This window comes from Aquarana catesbeiana, linkage group LG01, assembly GCF_042186555.1.
Source record: "Aquarana catesbeiana isolate 2022-GZ linkage group LG01, ASM4218655v1, whole genome shotgun sequence".
NCBI classification, from domain to species: Eukaryota; Metazoa; Chordata; class Amphibia; order Anura; family Ranidae; genus Aquarana; species Aquarana catesbeiana.
In genome coordinates, this window is record NC_133324.1 from 780,889,455 (window position 1) to 780,916,797 (window position 27,343).

General features: G+C 43.1%; 1 protein-coding gene across 11 annotated transcripts in view; it reads left to right on the plus strand.

Annotated features, from left to right (window-relative positions):
• WDR17 (WD repeat domain 17) overlaps positions 1-27,343 on the plus strand; it is a 187,724-nt gene that overhangs the window by 84,654 nt on the left and 75,727 nt on the right. For all 11 annotated transcript variants that reach the window (XR_012236779.1, XM_073606568.1, XM_073606651.1 and 8 more), the window contains 5 exons: positions 581-749; positions 838-929; positions 2,318-2,400; positions 4,612-4,698; positions 25,532-25,696. Coding sequence is in view for 10 of the 11 variants with exons in the window: in XM_073606568.1 (XP_073462669.1) it covers positions 581-749; positions 838-929; positions 2,318-2,400; positions 4,612-4,698; positions 25,532-25,696 (596 nt within the window). In the remaining variant the exon portion in view is untranslated. The remainder of the gene's footprint in view (positions 1-580; positions 750-837; positions 930-2,317; positions 2,401-4,611; positions 4,699-25,531; positions 25,697-27,343) is intronic.

The following is a 27,343-nucleotide window of genomic DNA, read 5'->3' on the forward strand; positions in this document are numbered from 1 at the left end:
GTGCAATGCATATGGTAGATTCTGCTTTTTAGTGAGAACCTTCCATAACACATATGAATATATCCTAGAACCTTACCACATTTGATTTTGAAATGTAAGGCTTCATTTAGACATGCAATTGGGGGGAAGGGAGCAGCAAAAATGTGCTGTTAAGCTGCCTTTTACCCCGCCTGCCCTAACCCCCCCCCCCTTAAGCTGTAATAGGAAGCGGATAGGGGTGTTTACATGCTGCGGACACGATGCTTCTCTTTGAACCCGCTGCAAAATTTATCCGATATGTAGCAGCACACAAGCAAATAGGGAAGTGCCACCCCAGCACAAACATGGGTAGGCATACAGTATATGCTGCCCCACGAAGAAGACCCACTTCAATGAGGCCTCTTATATTTGTACAGTCGACATCAAGGGGTTACATTTGTGTTTTGGGGTTTGAAAATGCTTTAACTCTTCGTGAAATACATGTTTTTCAAAAAATGACTTTATTTAATAAAATAAAAAAGATGTACATTTAAGTTATCTTAAATGTGAGGATCATTTAGATTTAGAATGGTTTATTTGACATGTCATCCTAACTGTGTAGGGCCACATTGAAACCATCTTTGATTGCAAATTCAAACCCGATGATCCAAATTTATTGGCTACAGCATCATTTGATGGTACAATAAAAGTGTGGGACATCAACACACTGACAGCCGTGTATACATCACCAGGAAATGAAGGTGTTATCTACTCTCTGTCCTGGGCACCAGGTAAGTTGTTTGTCATACTGAGATTCTAAAGTGTCAATTCTATTAACACACTGTCTTTAATTTAGTAATCATTTACTTTTTTGCCTAGGAGATTTAAATTGTATAGCAGGTGCAACATCAAGGAATGGAGGTTTCATCTGGGATGTTAAGAAAGGGAAAATGATAACACGATTCAACGAGGTAGGAGCTTTTAAATCAAAACGTCTTCAGTTTCTCAGCTAATCATGAATTTGGTATTTCTTGTATTGTCTTCTAATAGCCAAAGTGTCAGTGTGTTGGAATCTGTAAACATAGTGCAAACTCAAAAATAGCTGCAGCAGGTAAGAATTAAAATGATGCCTTGTCTACATGTATAAACCATGTAATAGCTCTAAAACATAGTTTCAGTAATCGGCTTCTATAACTTCTACAGTTAGAAGAATGAAATAAGCTCTAACAAACAGGGCCCTTTGATTACTTCTGTGTTGAATTGTATTGTACTTGTATTGTCTGCCCTAATGTTGTAAAGCGCTGCGTAAACTGTCGGCGCTATATAAATCCTGTATAATAATAATAATAATAAATATGACAGTGATCACAGGACAACTATGTTCACTGCAAAGCACAGGAAAAGCAGACAAGAGGGTAGGACAAGTACATTACTGGTTTCACACGGGCTTTGTCCATAGACCGCATCCGCCTGCTCAGCAGGGGATCTCCGCGCTGAGCAGACAGATGACAGGTCTGAGCAGAGCAGACACGGACACAACCCTGCTGTTCTCTAAGGGGCTGTCAGATGGAAACTGACTGCCTGTCAGTTTCCATCCGACTGTCATATGATCCGATCTGTTTTTTTTGGCGGACAGGATCGGATGCCGGCAGGTGTCAGCGGGAACATATCCTCTGACATCCCCTGCTCCATAGAGAGCTAGGGATGGTCTTATCAGGTCTGCCTGAAAAACTAACAGGCGGACCTGATTGGATAGCCCATGTGAAAACAGGGCCAACTTTACCAAACTGCGCTCCATACTTCATGACACTAAATGGAAAGATATTCTAAAAACTAAAAACATGGAGGAAAAGTGGGAGTGCTTCAAGAACATTTTAGGTAATGGCATTAGCCAGTGTATTCCAAAGGGCAACAAATGTAAAAGAACTAAGGCTAAACCTGGGTGGCTAAATTCAAGTGTAAAAAGGCACATTAAAGAAAAAAACTGTCCTTTAAAAATCATAAGGCTGAGGGGACACCGTCAACATTCCGGAACTACAAAGAATGCATTAGGAAATGTAAGAGCATGATCAGGGCAGCAAAATTAGACCATGACAGACACATAGCAGAGGAGAGTAAAAAGAATCCCAAAAAATGTGTTAAATATATTAATAGTAAAAAAGCTAAGTCAGAGCATATTGGCCCCATAAAGGATGATTAAGGGAAGTATTACCAAAAGTGTCTCTATCACCAAGAGCATCAAGTGTATGTCCAAACCAGACAAAAGAGGTAGCCGCTCAACAAGGCTACGTATCTTATTCTGCTGCTATATTATCAACTTTAAAATATTTCATATTCATTGTGATTTTTTTTGTTATAGCATGGAAAAAATGGCATTTTCTGCATCTCTTGGAGCCATAAAGATTCTAAGCGCATTGCCACATGCAGTGGAGATGGATTCTGGTGAGTGGAGAAATCAATGATCTTGGCTTTATAGTTCTCACTTATCAAAGGGTTTGTAAAAAAACTACTACTATTGAATAGAATAGATTATACCTTATCTACCAATTACAAATCTTTACTGGATAAACAGGTTTTAGTCTAACTACTGTGAGACAACATGGATGGTGTGAGAGAGTTTTTTGTTTTGGCATTTTAATTAAAGCCCAACTCCAGGAAATTTGGAAGTTCTCCCTTGCAGCGTGGCTGCCCTGCACTGCAAGGGCTAACTGCTTGTTTATTCTAAGGCAGTGTAAAAGCATTTTTACGTACAGTGCCTTGAAAAAGTATTCTTACCCATTAAAATTTTCCACATATTGTCACGTTACAACCAAAAACATAAATGTAATAATTTGGGATTTTAAGTGATAGACCAACACAAAGTGGCACATAATTGTGAAGTGGAAGGAAATTTTTTTTACAAATAAATATCCAAAAAGTGTGGTGTGCATTTTGTATTCAACCCCCTTTACTCTGATACCCCTAACTAAAATTGAGTGGAATCAATTGCCTTCAGAAGTCACCTCATTAGTAAATAGAGTCCACCTGTGTGTAATTTAATCTCAGTATAAATACAGCTGTTCTGTGAAGCCCTCAGAGGTTTGTTAGAGAACCTTAGTGAACAAACGGCATCATGAAGGCCAAGAAACACACCAGACAGGTCAGGGATAGAGTTGTGGAGAAGTTTAAAGCAGGGTTAGGTTATAAAAAAAATATCCCAAACAATGAACATCTTACAGAGCATTGTTCAATCCATCATCCGAAAATGGAAAAAGTATGGTATAACTGTGAACCTACTAAGACATGGCCGTCCACCTAAACTGACAGGAGGCAAGGAGAGCATTAATCAGAGAAGCAGCCAAGAGACCCATGGTAACTCTGGAGGAGCTGCAGAGAGCCACAGCTCAGATGGGAGAATCTGTCTACAGGACACCTATTAGTCATGCACTCCACAAATCTGGCCTTTATGGAAGAGTGGCAAGAAGAAAGCCATTGTTGAAAGAAAGCCATGGGAAGTCCTGTTTGCAGTTTGCAACAAACCATGTGGGGGACACAGCAAACATGTGGAAGAAGGTGCGCTGGTCAGGTCAGACCAAAATTGAACTTTTTGGTTTAAAAGCAAAACAGTATGTGTGGCGGAAAACTAACACTGCACATCACCCTGAACACCCCATCCCCACCATGAAACATGGTGGGGGCAGCATCATGTTGTGGGGATGCTTTTCTTCAGCAGGGACAGGGAAGCTGGTCAGAGTTGATGGGAAGATGGATGGAGCCAAATACAGGGCAATCTTAGAAGATAACCTGTTAGAGTCTGCAAAAGACTTGAGACTGGGGCGGAGGTTCACCTTCCAGAAGGACAACGACACTAAAGATACAGCCAGAACTACAATGAAATGGTTTAGATCAAAGCATATTCATGTGTTAGAATGTCCCAGTCAAAGTCCAGACCTAAATCCAATTGAGAATCTGTGGGAAGACTTGAAAATTGCTGTTCACAGAAGCTCTCCATCTAATCTGACAGAAAAAAAAAGAAAAAAATATCACTCTCTAGATGTGCAAAGCTGGTAGATATGTCCCCAAAAGACTTACAGCAGTAATTGCAGGGAAAGGTGATTCTACAAAATATTGACTCAGGGGGGCTGAATACAAATGCACGCCACACTTTTCACATTTTTTTGTAAAAAAATTTGAAAACCATTTATCATTTTCCTTCCACTTCACAATTATGTGCCACTTTGTGTTGGACTATCACATGAAATCCCAATAAAAAACATTTAAGTTTTTGGTTGTAACATGACAAAATGTGGAAAATTTCAAGGGACTGTACCTGATCCTCCACTCCCTGGTAGACGGCGCTCCCCCATGCTACAGTGGTGGGACTGTGCCTCTGCACCATTATGTTATGGACCCTGCATTTGTCTTGATGATATCAGGACCGTAGACCACTGGAGTATGGGCGAGAAGACGCTGCAAGGATTGTATAGCAGCGCAAAGTATCTCCTATGCCCCTAGACCTAAACAAGCAGTAAACCCTTTGGGAGAATTTTCAGATTTAGATATACTTTACGTGAAACTTTGATATATTAGATTTGCCCATTTAATTAGGTTTGTTAGTTTGGTTTATGCATTATAAAAGTGAGAAATGTTTATTTTCCTTTAAAATTGTTTCAGCATTATTCGCACAATTGATGGAAAGGTTTTGCACAAGTATAAACACCCAGCGGCTGTGTTTGGATGTGACTGGAGCCAAAACAACAAGTGAGTCAGAGGTTCTCAAACCGTGAGATGAGTCTCGTTTATGAGACCTACTGTGTAAGCTAGGGAGGCTTTTATTGCAGAAATGTTTTTGTAACTTATGTATTCAAATTGTTGTTTTACAAATATTCTTTACTGCAGATCCAACGTATATAACAGTTTATAGTCACCGCTTGAATTTGTTTTGGCTATCCTTGAAGATAGGTGATGATTATTTAAGGCTTTGGTGAAAAACTTTTAGGGTCCATGCACTTAAGAATTGCTGCTTCAACAGGAGTTTTGTATTTTGCCGGTAGAAGCAACTCTATGTGATCCTATGTGTCCATGTACATTAGGACGTTTAGAGGCATATTTTAAGCTCAGTGTTTAGGGGCAGTTTTTGAGAGTAGTTTTCTGGTAGAAAACTAATTCTAAACGCTCCTACATGCCTGTACAAAAATACTCCATATGAGCACTTTTTTTCTGCCAAAAGTACTGGCCTTTTTTTAAAGTCTAGTGTGCATTGACTCTGAACTAAACAGTGGTGTAAAAGGAGGACTCCTGCTTTGTGCAATGTCAATAGTGACCTATTTTTTTTTCCATGCAAATGTATTCAATATAGTAACTTGTCTACTTTTAACATCTTTTCATTGTGCAACTTATTACTATTATTATTAACTAAGAACAAGGCACCAAATTTCAGCTTCAGATTTGTTTTACAGTAAAGATGTCAATAAATAAAAATAGCTAACATTGTCATTGTTTATTGAAATACAGATGTCCCATCACATACTTTTTTTTTTTTGCTACTTCAGCGAGTTCTTTTGAGAGGATTAAATCACCATATATAGCTCGTTTTTATCCCGTCTTATTATCGTCACTTCATAGTAGCATAGCCTTTACTTTTTTGTAATTTTATAAATTTGTAGTTCTTTATTTATCCTTTACAAAAATACACACCGCACATCCTATGACTAACCCATTATATGCTACTTGGAATCTCACCCCAACCCCCCCCCCCATCCTGCAGTGGTGCCGCCAATAAGGGCAAACATTCTCACAACAACAACTCAGCAAATCTCCCTGTTTTTTGAAAAGTATCCACTTCGCCCACTTATCTCTATCAGAGTCTGCTTCTTCCCCTGGCCCGATATCTTCCACCTCGACCACCTCTAAGATATAGGTTTCATTGACCCTTGTTAGCCAATCGCAAATGTTTGGGCCCTCAACCTCTTGCCTTTTTTTGGGGATTAGACTTTTTGCCGAGTTTAGTAATACTGGAGTTAGAGATGCATTGTAATTTCTATTGAGACCTTCTGTCCCATGGAACATACACACCCAGGGTCCTCCCTAATCGCGTTTCCTGTTATCTCCTCTATGATCTTCAGCACTTCCTGCCAGAATTTTTTAATAATTGGGCATTCCCACCAGAGGTGAGCCATCGTTCCTCTGTGGGTACACCCCCTCCAACAATTTGCAGGTTTCTCCGGTTGGAACTTATTTATTTTATCTGGCGTCGCATACCATCTAGATAGGCATTTATAATTTGTTTCTATCATTCTCATGTCCACTGTTGATTTGTGTATTGCATTGAGAATGGCCTCCCATATCACTTCACTAGGTACAGGTCCCAATTCGGATTCCCATTTTTTAATATATATCGGCTTCGCTCCCTCTCCCTCATCCATCAAAATTCTGTTGTTTTCCTTATTACTTTATCCCTCAAGAACAGCGTCTCCAAAGGCCTAAGATTTTTCTTATCTCTGATAGTACCTGGGAGACTATTGGTAAAGTGCACAAGCTGATTATATCGCCACAAGTAAATTTTCATTAGGTCCTTGAGCAGGGCTAACTCCTGAAAAGTGACAATTTTACCATTCTTCGTGATATCCTTCAATTGTGTATCATTTTTTTTAATCCAATTCCCTCCCACCTCCCCCATCCCTGGCAGAAAAAACTAATTGTCTTTTAAATAAATAAGTGGCGAATTGAACTCCCATGCGTTTTGTTTGTGTAGCTGATCCCATGTCTTAAGAGTGTGACGTGTTATAATGTGTGCTTTAGGGCCTAACTTCCTGAAGTGAGGGGGATTCCATATTAATTGATTTAGTTTTGCATTACTCAAATCCTTTTCTAAGTTTACCCATCTTTTATCTATCAAATCCTTTCCCCAATCTATTACCCATGATAATACTATCGCCCTGTGGTATCTTTTAAAGTCTGAAAGTGCCAGACCACCCTGTGCTTTATCCCTACTCAGGACCTTGTAAGCGATCCGTGGTTTCTTGTTTTTCCATATAAATCTGGTGATAATATTGTTCAATGCCCTGAAATAGGTCTGCGGAAGTGGAATTGGAAGCAACTGCATTTTGTACAGGATCTTCAGGGCCAAGGTCATTTTAACAGTGTTTATTCGACCGATCCATGAGATCAGAAGATGCATGCTTTTCTTACTTTCCTGCTTAATCTCGTCTAGGAGTGGGATATAGTTTAAGAGATAAAATTTCCTTAAAGTGTTTGCTAATGTAACTCCCAAATAGCTGATTTTTTTGCTCCATGGGAAATGAAATATTTCCTTGAGCTTAGTTACTTCTTGTCTATTGATGTTAATGTTTAAAACTTCTGACTTACTAAGGTTGACCTTATAGTTAGATAACTCTCTGTATCTCCTCAGGATATCAAGTAGGTTGGGGATCGAGATTCTCGGTTTGACAATGTAAAATAGTAAATCATCGGCAAAAGCTGATAACTTGTGTTCTTCTCTCCCCACCACACATCCGCTTATATCCGGATTTTTTCGGATCAAAGCCAGTAAGGGCTCCAGGGTCAAGACAAACAAAATGGGGGACAGGGGGCAACCCTGCCTGGTCCCGTTTTCCATTTTGAACTCCGCCGATGGTGTACCGTTCACTCTGACAAAAGCCGAAGGAGATTTGTATAATGCTCAAATCCAGTTCAACATGGTACTGCCCAGGCCGATTGTCTTCATCGTCCTAATCATGAATCCCCAGTCTACTCTGTCATAAGCTTTCTCTGCGTCTATCGACAGAAGTAGTCCTGGGGTCCTGTTCGCTTTCATAGCATCCATGACAAGGAGCGATCTGACGCCATTGTCCCTCCCCTCTCTCCCAGGTATAAAACCTGTCTGATCTGGGTGGATCCAATAGGGCATTATATCTTTTAATCTTCTGGCTAGAACTTTGGCGAATATTTTGATATCTGCATTCAGCAGTGCTATCGGCCTGTAACTTGAACACAGCAAGCTATCTTTCCCTTCCTTTAGGATAAGTGTCACTGACGCTGTCAGTGCCCCCTCACATAGTACCTCCTGCCTCCCCAACCCGTTCCAAATCTGACAGAGCTTTGGGACCAGGGACTCTTTAAATTTTTTGTAAAAATAGGTTGTAAAGCCATCTGGCCCTGGGCTCTTTCCAGAGGGAGATGACTTCAAGGCCCTCCCGATCTCTTCTTCAGTGATCGGTCCATCTAATTCCTTTGCATCACTTTCCGAGAGGTTTGGTAATCCTGCCCTCCTCAAGAACTCTTCCATCCTTTCCTCTCTTTCCTGGGTACCAATCCCGCATTGCCTGACCGAATAAAGGGTTGTATAATAACTCCGAAATACTTCAGCTATGTCTCTGGATGTATATTTTAGTGCCCCCTTTTTATTTTGGATCTTATCTTTAAAGTTGGCCCCTCTTTTCTTCTTCAATACTGTTGCCAGATGCCTCCCCGCTTTATTACTCCTTCTAAATCTCTCTTTTTGATGTTTATTTAGAATACGGTTGGATTCTATCTCCATTAAATCTTTTAGTTCTTCTCTTTTTATTATTAATTGTTGTAGGAGAGTGTTAGGGCTCCCCCTAGCAGCCTTGTGAGATTGTTCGAGGTGATGGATTTCTTTTATAAGATCTGCTTTTCTTTTTAAGCTTTCTTTTTTTTCATTAGCCCCTATTGAGAACAAAATGCCCCTTATATAGGCTTTTAATGCCTCCCACAAGACTGAACCAGAAATCTCACCAGTGTCATTTATCGAAAGGAACCCCTCGATTTCTTCCTGTAGTTTACTACTAATATTAGGGTTATCGATTAGTTTTTCGTCCAAATGCCATGAAAATGGGGACCTCCCGGATCCTGGAATCCCCACCTTCATCAGAACTGGGGCGTGGTCTGATAACGTGGTTATTTCAATCTTCGTATCTTTTACGTATTCTAATAACCTGTGGTCTACCATAAAATAGTCCAACCTTGAGTAGGACCCGTGGACTGAGGAGAAGAAAGTATAGTCCCTAGCTTTCGTGTGCTGTACTCTCCAAACATCAATCATCAATGGCAGTTGTGTAATTTATACCCTATGTTTTTTAAGAGTTTCCTACTTACTCCCTGTACTTTAGATGTACTGTCCAGCACTGGATATAAGCAAAAATTAAAATCTCCTGCCAGTATCCCCTCTCCTGCCCTGAAATCCATTAACTTGTTCAGGACTTGAGACAGATACTCGATCGAATTTTTATTTGGGCAATATACATTTGCTAAAGTGAAAATCCTTTCTCCGATCCTCGCCTTCAAAAAGAGATATCGGCCATCCAAATCTGCGCTCCTTTCTAAGAGAACAAACTTTGTCCGTTTTGAGAACCCGATTGCCACTCCTTTGGCCCTCTTTATAGGAGAGTCACTATAGAACCAGTTTGGGAAGCAATTGGAAAACAACTTAATATATGTGTCCTGGAAGAGGTGAGTTTCCTGAAGAAACACTACGTCTGCATTGTAATGCTCTATCTCTCTTAACACCCTGTCTCTTAGAAGGGGAGTTCAACCCTTTTACATTGTATGTTAAGCAAGTGATCTCTGTCATCTCACCTTATTTTATGATGGGGCCTCATCACAATGCCACGTGTTTCCTTAAGAACCCCTTTGCGAAGCCCCTGCAGGACCGGATCCCATCCCCCCTTCCTCCACACCCCAATCCCCACTCCCCCACCATCCACCCTCCACCCCACCCACCCTCCTTCCCCCCCCCCCGCCAGCCAATACCTGGCTCCAAGTTCGCAGCAGAGGAATACCATTGATCTCTGCCTGCGTCCAGCCAAAGCATTGGGGTGTGACTCCGACAGCGGGTCACCGTGGTCACCCTGCTCCCCCCAAGGGTGGAGAGACAGGGCAAGCGGGCGGCGAGATGACCGTCAACTCCTCCTACAAAGGGCACCGCCCCTCCCTCAAATTCCCCCCACCCCTCCCCCACCCCGCCCTCCCCTAACCCTCACCCTCTGTTTCAATATTATTGATCTAGTACATCAAACTACACCATTAGTGACCTAACAACGCTCACGATCTACTTCTGCCAAATTAGGCATAACTGGGACAGGAATGTCCAGCTCTCTACAGAAGTCCTGTAAGTTCTCTATGTGTTTCAGTCTGACTGTTCTGCCTGCTTTCATTACATTCAATGATGTAGGGAAACTCCAACTATAGTTTAGATTTGCCTTCCTCAGTACTTCCAGCAGGGGTCTTAACTGTTGTCTCCTGGATAGGGTCCCCGCCGAGATATCGACAAAGATCTGGATCACTGCCCCGTCAAATTTTACAGGCTGAACTCTTCTAAGATTGCTCCAGATCCTTGCTTTATCTTCGTAATGGTGGAATCTGATAATGACATCTCTTGGTGTATCTTCACTGACGCTTGGGGGTTTCCTTATCCTATGGACCCGATCTATGTTCGGTTCTTCATCTGGACCTCTGTCTAAGACTGGGTTGAAGATAGCTTTTATTTTGGTGAGCCGGTCTTCACCATGTTGTTCCGGTAAGGCCCGCAATGTTAAGTTTTGTCTGCGACTTTGATTTTCTTGCTCTTCTATTTTATAGAGTGTGTCCCAGTGGGCCGATTGTAAATTCCTTATTTGTTGTTTTAGTTCGATTATTTCTCGATTCTGTTTCTCTGAAACTTCCTCCACTACTTCCACTCGCTTCAGCAGGTGGCCCATATCAGTTTTGACATTGAGGATCTCTGATTTAATTACATTTTCCAACTTAGCAAACATTTCTAGTATTTCAGTTTTTGTTGGTAATGGTTCCATGCTGCTTTCTTCCTCCAGGCTACTATCTTTCCCTTCCTCGCTGTGTGTTCCGCCGTGAGCGCTTTTATTCTTTCCTGGATCTTTCTTCTTGTCCTTCCCTCCCTGCTGTTTGCTTTCTTGTGCTGGGCTCTTTGGGCTTCCCGGGTTTGCCTTCAGATATTTTTGGATGGAGCTTGAGTTAAGGCTTTCTCTTGGCTTCTTTGCTTCCGCCCCTCTTTGAGGGAGCCCTCGCATGATCTCAACCACTCGCCAACCTTTCCTCTCTCTCCGGTACTGCTGAGCTTATTCACTTCTCTTTCTCCTATCCCTCCCACTCTCCGTGCCTCCCTCCCTCTCCTTAATGCGCACGTGTCACAGAACTGTGCGATTCCCAGCGATCAATGGTTCGCTCTTGTTACCTTTGGTGTAGAATTAAACACTGAATAGTTCAGGGCTAGCCACTTTTACGAACTCCTTGGTCCGCAATGACTCCAGCAGAAGTCCAGACAATCCGGCGTCTATGATATTTTGTGTATATATATATATTTTTTTTTTTTTACGGAAAGAATCTTAACACATAATTTGGCGCAGCAACTTCCATAGACCAATTTAACATTAAGCTGCAATATAATCACCAGGTGCTTTGCATGTGTTTATACAGCCCTCTGCGACCGGTGCATATCATATTTTAGTCCTGCTTAAGGTTGCTACAGATCTCTACATACCTTACCTTATAGTGCAGGTCTTCTCTCCCAGAGGATCCCTCCAGGGATTCACTTAGTACTGCAGTTCCGGCTTCTCAGGTTAAACTTCACTGAAGATCTCCAGCCTGCCTCTACCCTTGGCAAAACCTGGATATATCTAGAAGGCTGTCCAACAGTCCGCTGCTGCTCACTGTGTTTTGGGGCTGCAGTACGGCTGATGATATGGCTGGAATGACGGCTCCACCGGGCGGAACCCGGGGATGTCAGAGAAGCTAGAGGGGGCGGAGGGACGGCCGGACGGCCCCGGGGACGGCTCCAGGAGGTGCTCTCGCCAGGAACAGATCCAGGATGGCAGAGGGGGAGCAGGAAGGAGAGCGTATTCGGCCCGCACGAAAATCCCGGGCTGAGCCGGCTGTCTTACTTACGGCTCCGGCAAGGTAGTCGGCACCCCGCTTCATGTGCAGCTGTTGTTTTCTCCATCACGAGAGGATCCGCCGCCCGCTTACACAGCACCGCTGTCAGGCCCCTCCCCCACCTCTTGTGCGTCACATCCCGCACATCCACTCCCATCACATACTTTGACCCAGTATGATGAGTTTTCCAGTAGCCCCAAAATCAAGGAGACTTTTGTAGAGAAAATGGTGCTCTGGCCAGGACCATTCCATCTCAAGCATCCTCACTGACCAGTAGAGGAGGGGAGGGGGCCAGTGCTCAGTTCATAAATATTTCAGACCCCTGGGGGCTCTGAAATGTTTCCCTAATTTTTATTGTATTTTTTAGCAAATCTAGGTTCACCGTTACATAGTACAATTATCCATGTCATATCATCTCATATAAAATAGTATTTCCACAGAAATACAGTGTCTTGCAAAAGTATTAACCCCCCTTGGCTTTTTACCTATTTTATTACATTACAGCCTTTGTTTCAATGTTTTTTTAATCTGAATTATATGTAATGGATCGGAACACAATAGTCTAAGTTGGTGAAGTAAAATTTGAAAAATATATACATAAAACTATTTTTAAGAAATAAAAAACTGATAATTGGCATGTGCGTATGTATTCACCCCCTTTGTTATGAAGCCCATAAAATGCTTTGGTGCAACCAGTTACCTTCAGAAGTCACATAATTAGTGAAATGATGTCCACCTGTGTGCAATCTAAGTGTCACATGATCTGTCGTAACATATACACACCTTTTTGAAAGGTCCCAGAGGCTGCAACACCTAAGCAAGAGGCACCACTAACCAAACACTGCCATGAAGACCAAGGAACTCTCCAAACAAGTAAGAGAAAATGTTGTTGAGAAGTACAAGTCAGGGTTAGGTTATAAAAAAATATCCAAATCTTTGATGATCCCTAGGAGCATCATCAAATCTAGCATAACCAAATGGAAAGAACAAGGCACAACAGCAAACCTGCCAAGAGATGGCCGCACATCAAAACTCACGGACCGGGCAATGAGGGCATTAATCAGAGAGGCAGCACAGAGACCTAAGGTAACCCTGGAGGAGCTTCAGAGTTCCACAGCAGAGACTGGAATATCTGTACATAGGATGACAATAAGCCTTACGCTCCATAGAGTTGGGCTTTATGGCAGAGTGGCCAGAAGTAAGCCATGACTTTCAGCAAAAAACAAAATGGCACGTTTTGAGTTTTCGAAAAGGCATATGGGAGACTCCCAAAATGTATGGAGGAAGGTGCTCTGGTCTGATGAGACTAAAATTTAACTTTTTGGCCATCAAAGAAAACGCTATGTCTGGTGCAAACCCAACACAACACATCACCCAAAGAACACCATCCCCACAGTGAAACATGATGGTGGCAGCATCATGCTGTGGAGATGTTTTTCAGCAGTCGAGACTGGGAAACTGGTCAGAGTTGAGGGAAAGATGGATGGTGCTATATACAGGAATATTCTTGAGCAAAACCTGTACCACTCTGTGTGTGATTTGAGGCTAGGACGAAGGTTCACCTTCCAGTGGGACAATGACCCCAAACACACTGCTAAAGCAACACTTGAGTGGTTTAAGGGAAAACATGTAATTGTGTTGGAATGGCCTAGTCAAAGCCCAGACCTCAATCCAATAGAAAATCTGTGGTCAGACTTAGATTGCTGTTCACAAGCGCAAACCATCCAACTTGCAGGAGCTGGAGCAGTTTTGCAAGGAGGAATGGGCAAAAATCCCAGTGGTAAGATGTGGCAAGCTCATAGAGACTTATGCAAAGCGACTTGGAGCTGTGATTGTCGCAAAAGGTGGCTCTGCAAAGTATTGACTTTAGGGGGGTGAATAGTTATGCACATTGACTTTTTTCTGTTATTTTTTCCTATCTGTTGTTTGCTTCACAATAAGAAAAACATTTTCAAAGTTGTGGGCATGTTCTGTAAATTAAATGATGCAAATCCTCAAACAATCCATGTTAATTCCAGGTTATGAGGTAACAAAATACGAAAAATGCCAAGGGGGTGAATACTTTTGCAAGACACTGTATATATGTAACAGCAACATATAAAGGCAGGATTAACACACACATCTGTAAAATGATGAAGAAAGAAGATGAAATAGAACCACAAAACAGTAGGCAGCTGTGTTTTTTGGTACATAATAGTCATTGACAAAGCGTGAAACAACCTTCAAATGTGTGCATTTATGCTGTAACAGAACTCCTACCCTATATTAGAGAAACCATTGGTAAGTGTGATGTGGTCAATACAATTAGGTTGTAGATGACACGTAAAGTTGCTTACACGAATTGAGACACGATACCCAATCCTCCCAAATCTTGTTAAATTTAGCAGGGCAACCTCTGGTCTCCTATGTTTTTTTCTGTAAAGAGGAAGGACAGTATTCACTAGTCGTAACCATAGGGCAGTTCCAGCTCATATGTATAAGATCCCTATCAGCTACTTGGCATTTATGACATTGTCCCCTTTCTACATTTTGAATAACTGCATTGTTGTAAGGTAGACCCTATGAAAATGACATACAAGTTTGTTTCTTGCAGAGATAGTTGTGCAAAAATAGGTGGCATAAACTTCATCCTCATCCCATTGTTCCTTGATTAAAGAAAGTCTATATGGTGTACCCTATGATAAAATACCATACAATCTGGAAATTATTCTGAATGAGATGGTTGCAATAAGGTTTTTTCTAAGGTAGAGGGCAAAAATACAATGTCTTGTAAACCAAATTGGGCCTCTACAGCATGTTTTAGTTGGAGATACTGCAGCTGCCCTGTGGGGGGAAACAGTAGTTCCTGTTGTAGTGCAATGAAAGGCTTTAAAGCAACCCCATACATATAGTCCATGTAGATATTTTAAGTCTGATCTGGCCCACTGAAAGGCATTAGGGATTGTTAAGAAATCAGGAAGCTCGGGTTTGTACCAAATAGGATAATTGGGAAAGAAGACTTGAGTTGTTTGTTGAGTCAGACATATTTGATAGATTTTTAAGGTAATGGTCAAAAGGGAAACTCCCTCAGAGATTTGTAAAGATTTTCAAGGGTTGAGATTTAATAAAGCTGCTTCGGTAGCCATAGTCACGTTGATCTACTGTGGAAACAACTACCAATATACATACACCAGTTGAGAGGCATAATAATATCTCTGCAGATCTGGCATTGACAGCCCACCCCGGAGAGGTAGAAGTTAAAGAAGAACTATAGGCAAAACTTTTTTCTTTCTCGTACATCACGGGACACAGAGCCACAGTAATAACTGATGGGTTATAGGGTATCACTAGGTGATTGGACACTGGCACACCCTAACCAGGAAGTTCAACCCCCTATATAATCCCTTCCCCTACAGGGATACCTCAGTTTTTTAGCCAGTGTCTTAGGTGTTGGACGTGTAAAGATGTCCTGTGCTGAGCTCCAAAGGGAATATCCTATATCCTATACTGGGGCAGGCCAGGCGAACCGGATCCATTTCAAAGGGTCCTTTCTAGGCCGAATTGGATGGTACCCAGGCCTCGTGTCTGAAGAAACGAGGTTTTACCTGTAACGCTTCCTCTTTTTAGAGAGCTGGACCCCGCATTTCAGAAAATGGTTTTTCTAGCCTTATTTCTGGCCGGGTGCTTTACAGGCCCAGAACTGCGGATCCCCCTATCCGTAGGGGGCCCCAGTCTCTGAAGGTTTTTCCAAACGGAGCCCACCGTGAGAGGTGAAGATTGGGTCTGTATAACAGAACCCTGCGGCTGGATAAGGTAAGGGAGATTCCACAAAATTTTTTAATTCTAGTAGGTTTCTCCTTTAAGTAAATGCATGCTATGCCTATTGTCGCCACCGGGGGCTGCCAAGAGCACACACCTTCTCATGCTGACTGTCTCGATGTTCGCGCTGCACAAGCTCCTCCAGCCGAGCTCCAGGTAGGATGGGATGGGGGGTTCTCCTCTGGATATTCCCCCCAGAATAGGGAGGCCGCAGGTGGTCTGTGAGGCGGTGGTATACCGCACTATCACCGCCGCCGCCGCCATTGCCACGTGCAGGCCCCATCACTGCCGGCCTCTCTCCTTCCTTCCCCACCCCCAGCCTTTCCTCCACGTTTAACCCGGAGGGTCGGCTCGCGCGAGAAGTGCACGTTTGTTTAAAAAACGAGGGGGGGGGGCGGTAGAGCAGGGGCGGAGTGTCAGCGTGGCGTCCAGCATGCTTAGACGCCCACATTGCCGGCTGCAAGGCTTTAAAAGGCACACTTTACAGGTGCACTCAGCCTTTGGAGGGACACAGAGCTGACGGTCGCTGTAAGGTGGGACACAGGCATTCTCCTAGGCAGCATTTACTAAGGAAACACTAGACTGGGCATTGGTAGCAGGGCTGTTGCTAAGACTACATCGCTCAGCAGTCAGTGTTCATTTTGTGATACCTCCACCCTGTTGCTTTGCACTATGGGTAGAAGAGGTTCAAATACCCCAAGAACCAGAGGCTCTAGGGGATCTCCTTTGGGTTCTGAGGGCCCCCTGTCTGCAGCATCCTCCCCCCCGAGGGGCCAGGGACGGCTAGCCAGGGAGAGCCGTTGGGGTCAGGGGCTACACCTGCTTCTGGCACTTCAGCCCCTGTATACATTACACAGGAGGTTTTTTCCTTAACCATTAATTGTTTAGAGGAAAGATTAATGGCCGTGATCACATGTTCACTCAGTGGAAGAAAACGCACTAGGCCTTCCTCTGCTACCCAGGACCCTCGGGTAGAGGAGCTCTGGGATAGGGGAGAAGAATCCCTTTCCGAGGATTGGGATGGGACGTATGATTCCTCTTCTGAGGAATCAGGTGGAGAAGGGCCCTCTTCAGCTTCTCAGGATGAGAAAGTCTTAGTGCAGATCCTTGCTGGATTGGTCCGCTCCACATTTAAGTTGCCCGTATCTGAAGCAGTTAAAGAACCCTCTTCTTCTTTGGGGTCACTGAAGCCTCCTCAAACAGCACATGCTTTTCTTGTTCATAATTTACTTGAAAAGCTCCTTTATTCTGAGTGGGATCACCCAGATAAATGTTTTTTTCCACCGAAAAAGTTTTCAACACTTTATCCTATGGAAGAAAAGTTTATTAAGATGTGGGGAATACCGGCCGTTGATGCCGCCATTTCCTCCGTAAATAAAAGTCTGACTTTTCCTGTAGACAATGCTCAGATGCTCAGGGATCCTGTGGATAAAAAGATGGAATCCCTGTTGAAGGATGTTTTCGCCTTAGCAGGTTCAGTGGCTCAACCTGCAGTAGCAGCGATTGGAGTCTGTCAATACTTAAGAGACCATGTTAAGCAGGTCATCAAAGTTTTACCTGAACCGCAGGCCCAGGGGTTGGCTAACCTTCCAGCGGCCTTATGTTTTGCTAAATCTATCAATGGATCCGCGCTTCAGACTATTAAACCACTGCTGCCCCCCTATGTGAGTAGGGAACACCTCAGTGTTACCCCAAAGAGGTTAGAATCAAAGTATAGGGAATGGCGCTGTGTTGAAACAGAAAGTGTAAACTATAAAATATTACTACATTTTAAAAGCGACAGGTGTTCTAGTGCGTGATGCAATCCCTTCATAAAAGTAAAAAAAGAGGTGCAGTATTTAAACAGCCAAAAAATCAATATATATTATAAAGTGATCAATTCTTAATTAGTGGCAGAGGGAATTATCAGCTGTATATGCAAGCAATAACAATCTCATCTAATAAGCAGACTCAGACCTTATATTATCAACATTATAGAGCATGTGTTGGAAATGACTTATATAAATCCACTGATTAAAAAATCTAAAGTGACAAGTGCCAAATTGTGCTATATATAAAAAAACGGTGGTTATCAAACCATTGTGCAATAATGTGCAAAAAACATTAAAAATTGTGAATCATCATTTATGTATAAATCCTCAACTGTATATCAAAAAAAGTCCCATATACTATTTAATAAGAAATGTTCATAACAGTAATGCAATGTGCAGTGCAACAAATTCCCATAGAAATCATATAAGGTGTTTCCCAAAAGATTCTCCTTTGATAGTGAAGAGCCGTGCAGTAGTTATAGGCAATATCCCCCCAATGTGATTGCACTCACCGGAGCACTCTACCCCTGCAGGGGTATGAGCATATGATGTTAATCCTGTTAATCTCTCCGATTCTACGAGTACCGGTATCCTTCCACGTGGCCCAATCCAAATCCACAGCTCGCAGAGAGGGAGGAGGTGGGGACTCACTGTCCCTTGCTATGATACAGATCCCAGCTGGACATCCACTTTAATGTGTTAAATAAAAAATAAAAAGTTCCACATAGAATAAATAATAAATTTAAACAGTCCAACACTAAGACTGAATCCACACTGGCAAGTTAAAATGCTTAAAAATGGTATATTAAAAGAGGAGAGGGATCTCGCAGGCTCATAAACTCTCCACACGATCCGGGGACGCAGCGCTACTATGAACTGTGTATATCTGTGTATCGTGGTTCCGGAAACCTGACCGGTGGAACGCAAGCGGCGGTTCATAGTAGCGCTGCGTCCCCGGATCGTGTGGAGAGTTTATGAGCCTGCAAGCTCCCTCTCCTCTTTTAATATACCATTTTTAAGCACTTTAACTTGCTAGTGTGTATTCAGTCTTAGTGTTGGACTGTTTAACACAAATAAATTAATTATTTATAAACAGAGTCACGCTATGTGGAACTTTTTATTTTTTATTTAACACATTAAAGTGGATGTCCAGCTGGAATCTGTATCATAGCAAGGGACAGTGAGTCCCCACCTCCTCCCTCTCTGTGAGCTTTGGATTTGGATTGGGCCACGTGGAAGGATACCGGTACTCGTAGGAGAGATTAACAGGATTAACATCATACGCTCATACCCCTGCAGGGGTAGAGTGCTCCGGTGAGTGCAATCACATTGGGGGGAGATTGCCTATAACTACTGCACGGCTCTTCACTATCAAAGGAGAATCTTTTGGAAAACACGTTATATGATTTCTATGGGAATTTGTTGCACTGCACATTGCATTACTGTTGTGAACATTTCTTACTAAATAGTATATGGAACTTTTTTTGATATACAGTTGAGGATTTATACATAAATGATGATTCACAATTTTTAATGTTTTTTGCACATTATTGCACAATGGTTTGATAACCACCGTTTTTTTTATATATAGCACAATTTGGCACTTGTCACTTTATATTTTTTAATCAGTGGATTTATATAAGTCATTTTCAACACATGCTCTATAATGTTGATAATATAAGGTCTGAGTCTGCTTATTAGATGAGATTGTTATCGCTTATGTTTTGCTGTTGACGCCATCAGAGATTCTATCATGCAAACCTCTCGTCTTTCACTTGGGTTGGTGCATATGCGTAGAATCTTATGGTTAAAAAATTGGTCAGCTGAGGCACCATGTAAGAAGCTCCTGGCTGGGTTTCCATTTCGTGGTGCAAGGCTGTTTGAAAAAGACTTGGATAACTATATCCAAAGGATCTCTAGTGGGAAGAGCACTCTTTTACCTGTTAAGAGAAAGAGTAAGCGTCCCTCTTTCAAACTGACTCTTTCCCCCGTGCCTGGGGCGTCAGCCTCCAGGCAGTCGCGACGGCCTCCTCCGTCTGGGTCAAGAAACAAGAGTCAAGGGACAAAAGAAGTCCTGGGGGAAGAAGTCTACTAGGCTTGAATGGAGGAGAAGATTTGGATGCCGCACACTGGATGTAGTCAAAAAACTTCACTTTATTGAAAAAATGGGATCATCAAAACAACAAGACTGTCATGCAGAAAGTACAGGTAAGCTACTTACACCTGGGTCAGTGTCAGCCTGAGCGGTGGAAACACTTTCTAAGAAGTCTACTAGACAGGACACTAAGGCTTCTTTATGAAGGGGCACCCCCGCTCACTCGAGTGGGGGGAAGACTGCTACAGTTCTCAAAGCTCTGGCAGGAGGACTTCCAGGACAGATGGGTAATCTCCACGGTAACCATAGGTTACAAACTGGAGTTCCAAGAATTCCCCTCGCCTCGTTTCTTTAGATCAAATGTCCCCAGGGATCCAGAGAAAAAGCAGTCGCTCCTTCTAGCGTTAGAGCGGCTTTTGTCGCAAGAGGTCATTATGGTGGTCCCCACGAAGGATCAAGGATTGGGCTTCTATTCCAATCTTTTTACGGTCCAAAAGCCAAATGGGGGTGTCAGACCCATTTTGGATCTAAGGGATCTGAATCGATTCCTAAGGATTCGGTCCTTCCGCATGGAATAAATTCGGACAGTAGTCTCCATCCTGCAGGGAGGAGAATTTCTGGCATCGATACACATCAGAGATGCATATCTGCATGTGCCCATTTTTCCTGCTCATCAGAAGTTCCTGCGCTTCGAGATAGGAGGGCGCCATTTCCAGTTTGTGGCTCTGCCTTTCAGGATAGCCACTGCACCTCGAGTGTTTACAAAGATCTTGGCTCCTCCTCTGGCCAGATTAGGGGCTCATGGTATAACTGTCATAGCATACCTAGACGACCTGCTCTTGAGAGACTGGTCGGTAGCCTCTTTGAACAGGAACTTGAGCACCACAGTCAAGTATCTGGAACACCTAGGTTGGATTCTCAACCTAGAAAAATCTTTTCTAAAACCAGTAAGAAGACTGGAGTATTTGGGTCTGATCATAGATACAAGCCAGGAGAAAGTATTTCTACCTCAGGCAAAGATCACTGCTTTAAGGGAGCTGATCCTGGTAATCAGGACCAAGAAGGGTCCTTCTGTCCGCCTTTGTATGAGGCTACTAGGAAAGATGGTGTCTTCATTCAAAGCAGTTCCCTATGCTCAGTTTCATTCAAGACTGCTGCAACACAGTATCCTGTCGGCCTGGAACAAAAAGGTTCAGGCATTAGACTTTCCGATGCACCTGCCTCATGCTGTGCGTCAGAGCCTCAATTGGTGGTTAATACCCGAAAACCTGCAGAAGGGGAAATCCTTTCTACCGGTTACCTGGACGGTGGTAACAACGGATGCCAGTCTTTCGGGTTGGGGAGCAGTTCTGGAACAGTCTGCGGTCCAGGGGTTATGGTCCAAATTCGAGAGGACCTTACCCATCAACATTCTAGAGATCCGTGCGGTATATCTAGCCCTAAAAGCCTGGACTCTTAGGCTACAGGGTTACCCAGTCAGTATCCAGTCCGACAATGCCACAGCAGTGGCTTATATCAATCATCAGGGAGGCACCAGGAGCCGAGCTGCTCAAAGAGAGGTGAACCAGATCTTAGTCTGGGCAGAGAAGCAGGTGCCATGCATATCAGCAGTTTTCATTCCAGGGATAGAGAACTGGCAGGCAGACTATTTAGGTCGCCAGCAGTTACTCCCAAGGTAATGGTCTCTGCATCCCAACGTCTTTTGGGCCATATGCCAGAGATGGGGGGTCCCAGATGTAGATCTCTTTGCATCCAGATTCAACAAAAAGATAGACAGATTTGTAGCAAGGACAAAGGATCCTCTTGCATACGGGACGGATGCATTGGTGATTCCGTGGTATCGGTTCTCACTGATTTATGCATTCCCGCCTATTCTGCTACTGCCGCGACTTCTTCGCAGGGTCAGGCAGGAAAGGAAGTCGGTACTTCTGGTAGCTCCCGCCTGGCCCAGGAGGACTTGGTATGCAGAAATAGTAAGGATGACGGTGGGTTTCCCGTGGACCCTACCGTTACGCCCAGACCTGTTGTCTCAAGGTCCAGTGTTCCATCCTGCCTTACAAATGCTAAATTTGATGGTTTGGCTATTGAAACCCACATTCTGAAGAATCGTGGGCTTTCAGGTCCTGTGATATCTACCTTGATCAATGCAAGGAAGCCAGCTTCCAGGGTAATTTATCATAGAGTCTGGAAAGCTTATGTATCCTGGTGTGAATCCAGGGGTTGGCATCCTAGAAAATATGTGATAGGTAGAATTCTTGATTTTCTACAATTGGGATTAGAGATGAAGCTGGCCTTGAGTACCATCAAGGGCCAGGTCTCGGCCTGATCAGTAATTTTTTAACTGTCGCTTGCTTCACATTCTTTGGTCCGAAATTTTTTGCAGGGGGTGACGCGTCTTAATCCTCCGGTTAAGGCGCCCCTAAACCCCTGGGACTTAAATTTGGTTCTGTCTGTTTTACAGAAACAGCCTTTTGAACCAATACGTCAGATTCCTTTGGTCTTGTTGACAAGAAAGTTAATTTTTCTGGTAGCCATTTCTTCTGCTAGAATAGTATCAGAATTAGCAGCTCTTTCCTGTAAATAGCCTTATTTGATTGTACACAAGGATAGAGTGGTATTGCACCCTCATCCTAGTTTTTTACCGAAGGTGGTTTCAGATTTTCATCTAAACCAAGATATTGTTCTGCCTTCTTTTTTTCCAGATCCCTGTTCTTCGAAAGAAAGGTCACTACATTCTTTGGATGTAGTAAGAGCAGTCAAGGCCTATCTGGAAGCAACTGCTCAAATTCGCAAAACGGATGTTTTGTTCGTGCTGCCAGAGGGTCCCAATAGAGGATAGGCAGCGTCAAAGGCTACCATTTCTAAATGGATTCGACAAATGATTATTCAAGCATACGGTTTGAAACAGAAGATTCCTCCGTTTCAGATCAAGGCACATTCCACAAGGGCTATTGGTGCTTCTTGGGCAGTGCATCACCGGGCCTCTATGGCTCAAATCTGCAAGGCCGCAACCTGGTCTTCAGTCCATACATTCACCAGATTTTATCAGGTGGATGTGGGAAGGCATGAGGATATCGCCTTTGGGCGTAGTGTGCTGCAGGCAGCGGTACAGGGTCCTCAGGTGTGGATTGCACCCTACTTGGTTGTGGTTCCCCCCCCCCCTCAGATAGCATTGCTCTGGGACATCCCTTCAGTTATTACTGTGGCTCTGTGTCCCGTGATGTTCGAGAAAGAAAATAGGATTTTTATAACAGCTTACCTGTAAAATCCTTTTCTTTTGATATACATCACGGGACACAGAGGTCCCGCCCCTCTTCTAATACACTTATATTGCTTTGCTACAAAACTGAGGTATCCCTGTAGGGGGAGGGATTATATAGGGGGTTGAACTTCCTGGTTAGGGTGTGCCAGTGTCCAATCACCTAGTGATACCCTATAACCCATCAGTTATTACTGTGGCTCTGTGTCCCGTGATGTACATCAAAAGAAAAGGATTTTACAGGTAAGCTGTTATAAAAAATCCTATTTTTTTGGGGGGGGGGGGGGGATAGAGCAAGAGAGGGTTATAACCCCTGTCAGTTTTTTTTTTTTTTTTTTACATCTGCGTCCCAATGCGAAGATTTACCTTCACTTCCTGTCCCATAGCTAAACAGGAAGCAAGAGAGAAATCTCTGCAAATTAAGTAAATTTCTTGGGGACCCCCAGGTTACCATAACTAGTGTCCACATTGGAAGATTTACCCTCTATTACTTTTCTGGGGACAACCCAAAATTTGGGATTTTCTTTTACTTTCAATCTTTTAATGATAATGGTAAACAGGACAAATAGAGAGAGTAAATCTGCTTAATGGGGGCACAGACAGCAATAAAAACTGACAAGCATTATAATCCCTCACCACTCTATCCAAAATTTAAAAAAAGTTTTGCCTTTAGTTATACTTTAAAGAATAGCTAATAAAATCCTAGGGGATTTTTGATACAATAAAATGTATTAATTACAGAATTCAATTCTCTAAAAATAAGTTTGGATATATACACGAGGGAATTAGAAAAAATATACAAGGGTTTTTGGAGAAACACCATTTTAAAAAGGTTAGCCCTCCCCAACAGCATAAGTGGGAGATTCGTCCAAGTGGTCAGTGTTCACTTGAACTCTGCGATAACCAGGGTTATTGTCAATATACTTTACCAGCAATAATTGAAATTGGTATTAAAGGTTTGGCTTTTAAAAAAAATAAATAAACATGTTATACTTACATGCTGTGTTCAATGGTTTTGCACAGAGCAGCCACGCTCCTCCTCTTCTCGGGTCTCCCGCTGGAGCACATTGCTCCTCCTTCTTGACCTGTGCCCCCAATAGCAAGCTGCTTGCTATGGGGGCACTGGTGCATGCTCACTCCCGAGCCCTCCTCTTTGCATCCATTAGACACATAGAGCCACAGCTCAGCCCTGCCTCCCCGCTCTCTCCTCATTGACTCACTGGCTGTGATTGACAGCAGTGGGAGCCAGTGGCTCCTGCTGCTGTCTCAGCCAATGAGGAGAGGGAGTCCCGGGACAGCCGAGGCTTTCATCACATCGCTGGATCGAGAGGGGGTGAGTAATAGGGGAATGGGCAGTGGGGGGGAGCAGCACACAGAAGCCTTTACAACCACTTGAACTACTATACCCAGATATTTAAACTTGTCAATGAGTTGTATAGGGCAACTAGTGAGAAGGTCAACATTAGTAACCTCATCCATCAAAATAATATATGACTTGTTCAAGTTTACGTAAACACTAAATTCCTGCATCACACCCAAAATTCTCTCAATGGCTTGTTGGGGATATAATAAGTATATTAGCATATAATTTAGGTACAAAGACACTCTCTCTTCCAGTGTACCCACATGGATACCTGTGATCAATGGAGTGCAGCTAATCAATGCTGTTAGAGGCTCTATGGCCAGGGCAAACAGGAGAAGAGAGAGGGGGCATCCCTACCTTGCACATCTTTACCTGGGGAATGGGTCAGCTACATTATTGTTAATTCTGATTTGGGAAGTAGGATGATTGTATAGAATTTGAACCCAAAATATAAATGTATTACAAAACCCAAGGCTCCACAGCACTTTGGTCATATAGCTAGCCATATAGGGCCATTCAATAGAGTTGAAAAATTTGTGGGTATACAAAGCCAGGACAGCCCTAAGAGCAGGGGTTGAGATTTAAAGGTTTTTAAAGTGTCACTAGATATGTATGTGGACCTCTGTGGAGCCTATAACCCTAGAAACAACCAAGTTCAATTGTCTAGCCAAACTTTTGCTAGGAATTTTACATCTGTACTAATTAGTGAGATTATATTAGTGAGATCACAATACAGGGGATCTTTATCTGTTTTGGGAATTAGAATGATTAAAGCTTTTATCATTGATGGAGGAAGTAGACCCTGCTTCAATATTTCCCCATAGAGAGACAGCAGCCTGAGAACCAAACGCCCCTGGTACAAAACCATCTAGGCCAGGGGTTTTAGGTTTAGAAAATGAGAAAAGAGTGTGATCAATTTCCTCTGTTGAGGTATCTGAATCCAAGAATCCCTGATGCTTTCAGGAGAGACAAGGTAGCAGGATAGAACCTAAATAGTGTACAAGATCATTGGGTTCGTATTGAGCATGAGTTTCATAAAGTTTTCTATAGAATTGCAGGAAAGCCTCCATGATAACCTTGGTCTGTAGAGCCTCAACAACTGTTGTGGAACTGAAGGCAAAGTGGGCCTGGCCTCAGCCTAACTATAGTGGTCACTTGGGATCTAGTAACATGGTGGAAGTTCAGTGGCGGACAGGGAAGGTATGTCAGTACAGATCATATTAGTTGTCCTGTTGTCCCACACTGAGGCCTATAATATTTACACCCTTATCTCACATTGTCCAAATTCTTTATCATCTTACAGAATTTTAAATGCTCTAAATTTGTGCCTGTAATTGTTTTGCTTTACTTCCATTGTACAGAGATATGATTGCAACTGGATGTGAAGATAAAAATGTGAGAGTTTATTATTTAGCCACCAGCTCTGACCAGCCTCTGAAGGTTTTTACTGGACATACAGCAAAAGTTTTCCACGTTCGGTGGTCTCCACTTAGAGAAGGAATCCTCTGCAGTGGTTCAGACGATGGGTAGGTCACATTTAAAATGTTAAGAGACAAACAACAGGTAAAGCTACTTTTACGAAATAATGTCCAAGTAGATGTGACAAATTAGCAGATATCTTCCTGACCATTCACAAAACATACAGCCCCATGCGTCATTTTGTGAATTGAAAACAATGTAATACAAAATTGCCTAAAATGCTAACTGGATGTGTCTCGTTAATAATGGCACTGATAAGCTATTCTTGACCAAAAATCATAATTTTTGTATTCTGCTTTTTGTTTCTTTTATAGCTGTACATAATTTCCATGCTGGAAATCCATTAGTCACAGCAGTGTCAAATGTTGCATAACAGGGATGGACTGACCATTCGGGCACTAGGGCATAGACTGTGGGCTCCATGCCACTAGGGGACCCCATCAGGGTGGACAGCCTCAGTAAAAGCAGGGACAGTTTGTAAAAATCTGTGTTTTTTTACATCTGTCCCTGAAATGTCCCTTGCCGACATCATTTTGCTGTAAAAAAAACGAGGCTATAGCTGCCCCGCCTCTGTACTGTTTCCTCAGCCAATGAGAACACAGTGTACACGCCCCCTTCCTCCCCGTGGCTCATTTGATTTCAGAGCAGGAGATTGCCGACATCTGGAGGAGAGGAGAGGGAGGAGGGGACACAGCCTGCAGTGTGGGAAGGGCTACAACCTGCTGGAAGCTAAGCTTGCTGAGCTGAACTGATTGTATTTTTGTCAGTGGCTTACCCTGGTGGTCTCTGAAGCTGTTAGATCGATTTTCTGTGTGAGAAGTGCCCTGCTTCTGGAGGAAGGATGTTCTGAACTTCTCCCCCAATCTCTGCTACCCTGCCTACTCATTATCTGCCCACCAATACACAGACACAGTCCCCTCCTCTCCTGCATTACCGCCTAAAGTGTCTGTGAGCTGCTGGGGCACTACAAGTCCCAGCATGCCAGGAGATGGCAGCAGTGTGTTTCTTTTAGGCTTATTTTTGGGTGAAAAGTGCCGGTGTGTGTGTGTATATGTATATATGTATGGTGTATGTCTGTGTCTCTGTGTATACTGTGTGTCTATGTGTATATATTATATATGTATACTGTGTGTCTATATATGTGTGTGTGTGTATATATATATATATATATATATATATATATGTATATATATATATATATATATACTGTGTCTATGTTTATATATGTGTGCTGTGTGTCTATGTGTATATATGTATACTGTGTGTCTATGTGTATATATGTATACTTTGTGCCTATCAGTGGCGGTGCGTCCATAAGGGGCGCATGGGCGCTGCCCCCTCTCTCCTGGCACCTCTCTATCACCATAGATAGATAGATTCATGGATTGCATGAATCTATCTATGGTCGTAGCTGACACCCCCTATCCAGCTGCCCCTTTTTGGGCTCCGGGCACCTGAATTACAGCAGCGGGGTGCTTTTGGGAAGCACCTGATTAGAGCCGTAGGCACTAATAGGCGCCCAAAAAGGTGGACAGTGGGCGCCATGCTGGGCATTCGCTGTTCACTCAGCTGTGTGTTAGCAAAGTGAAGGAATTCACTTTGCTAACACTGAACCGCCTCTCAGCCAATCAGGTGCTCAGGTCTGTTACCTCTCACCTGATTGGCTGAAGCATCAAGCGCTATGATTGGACACC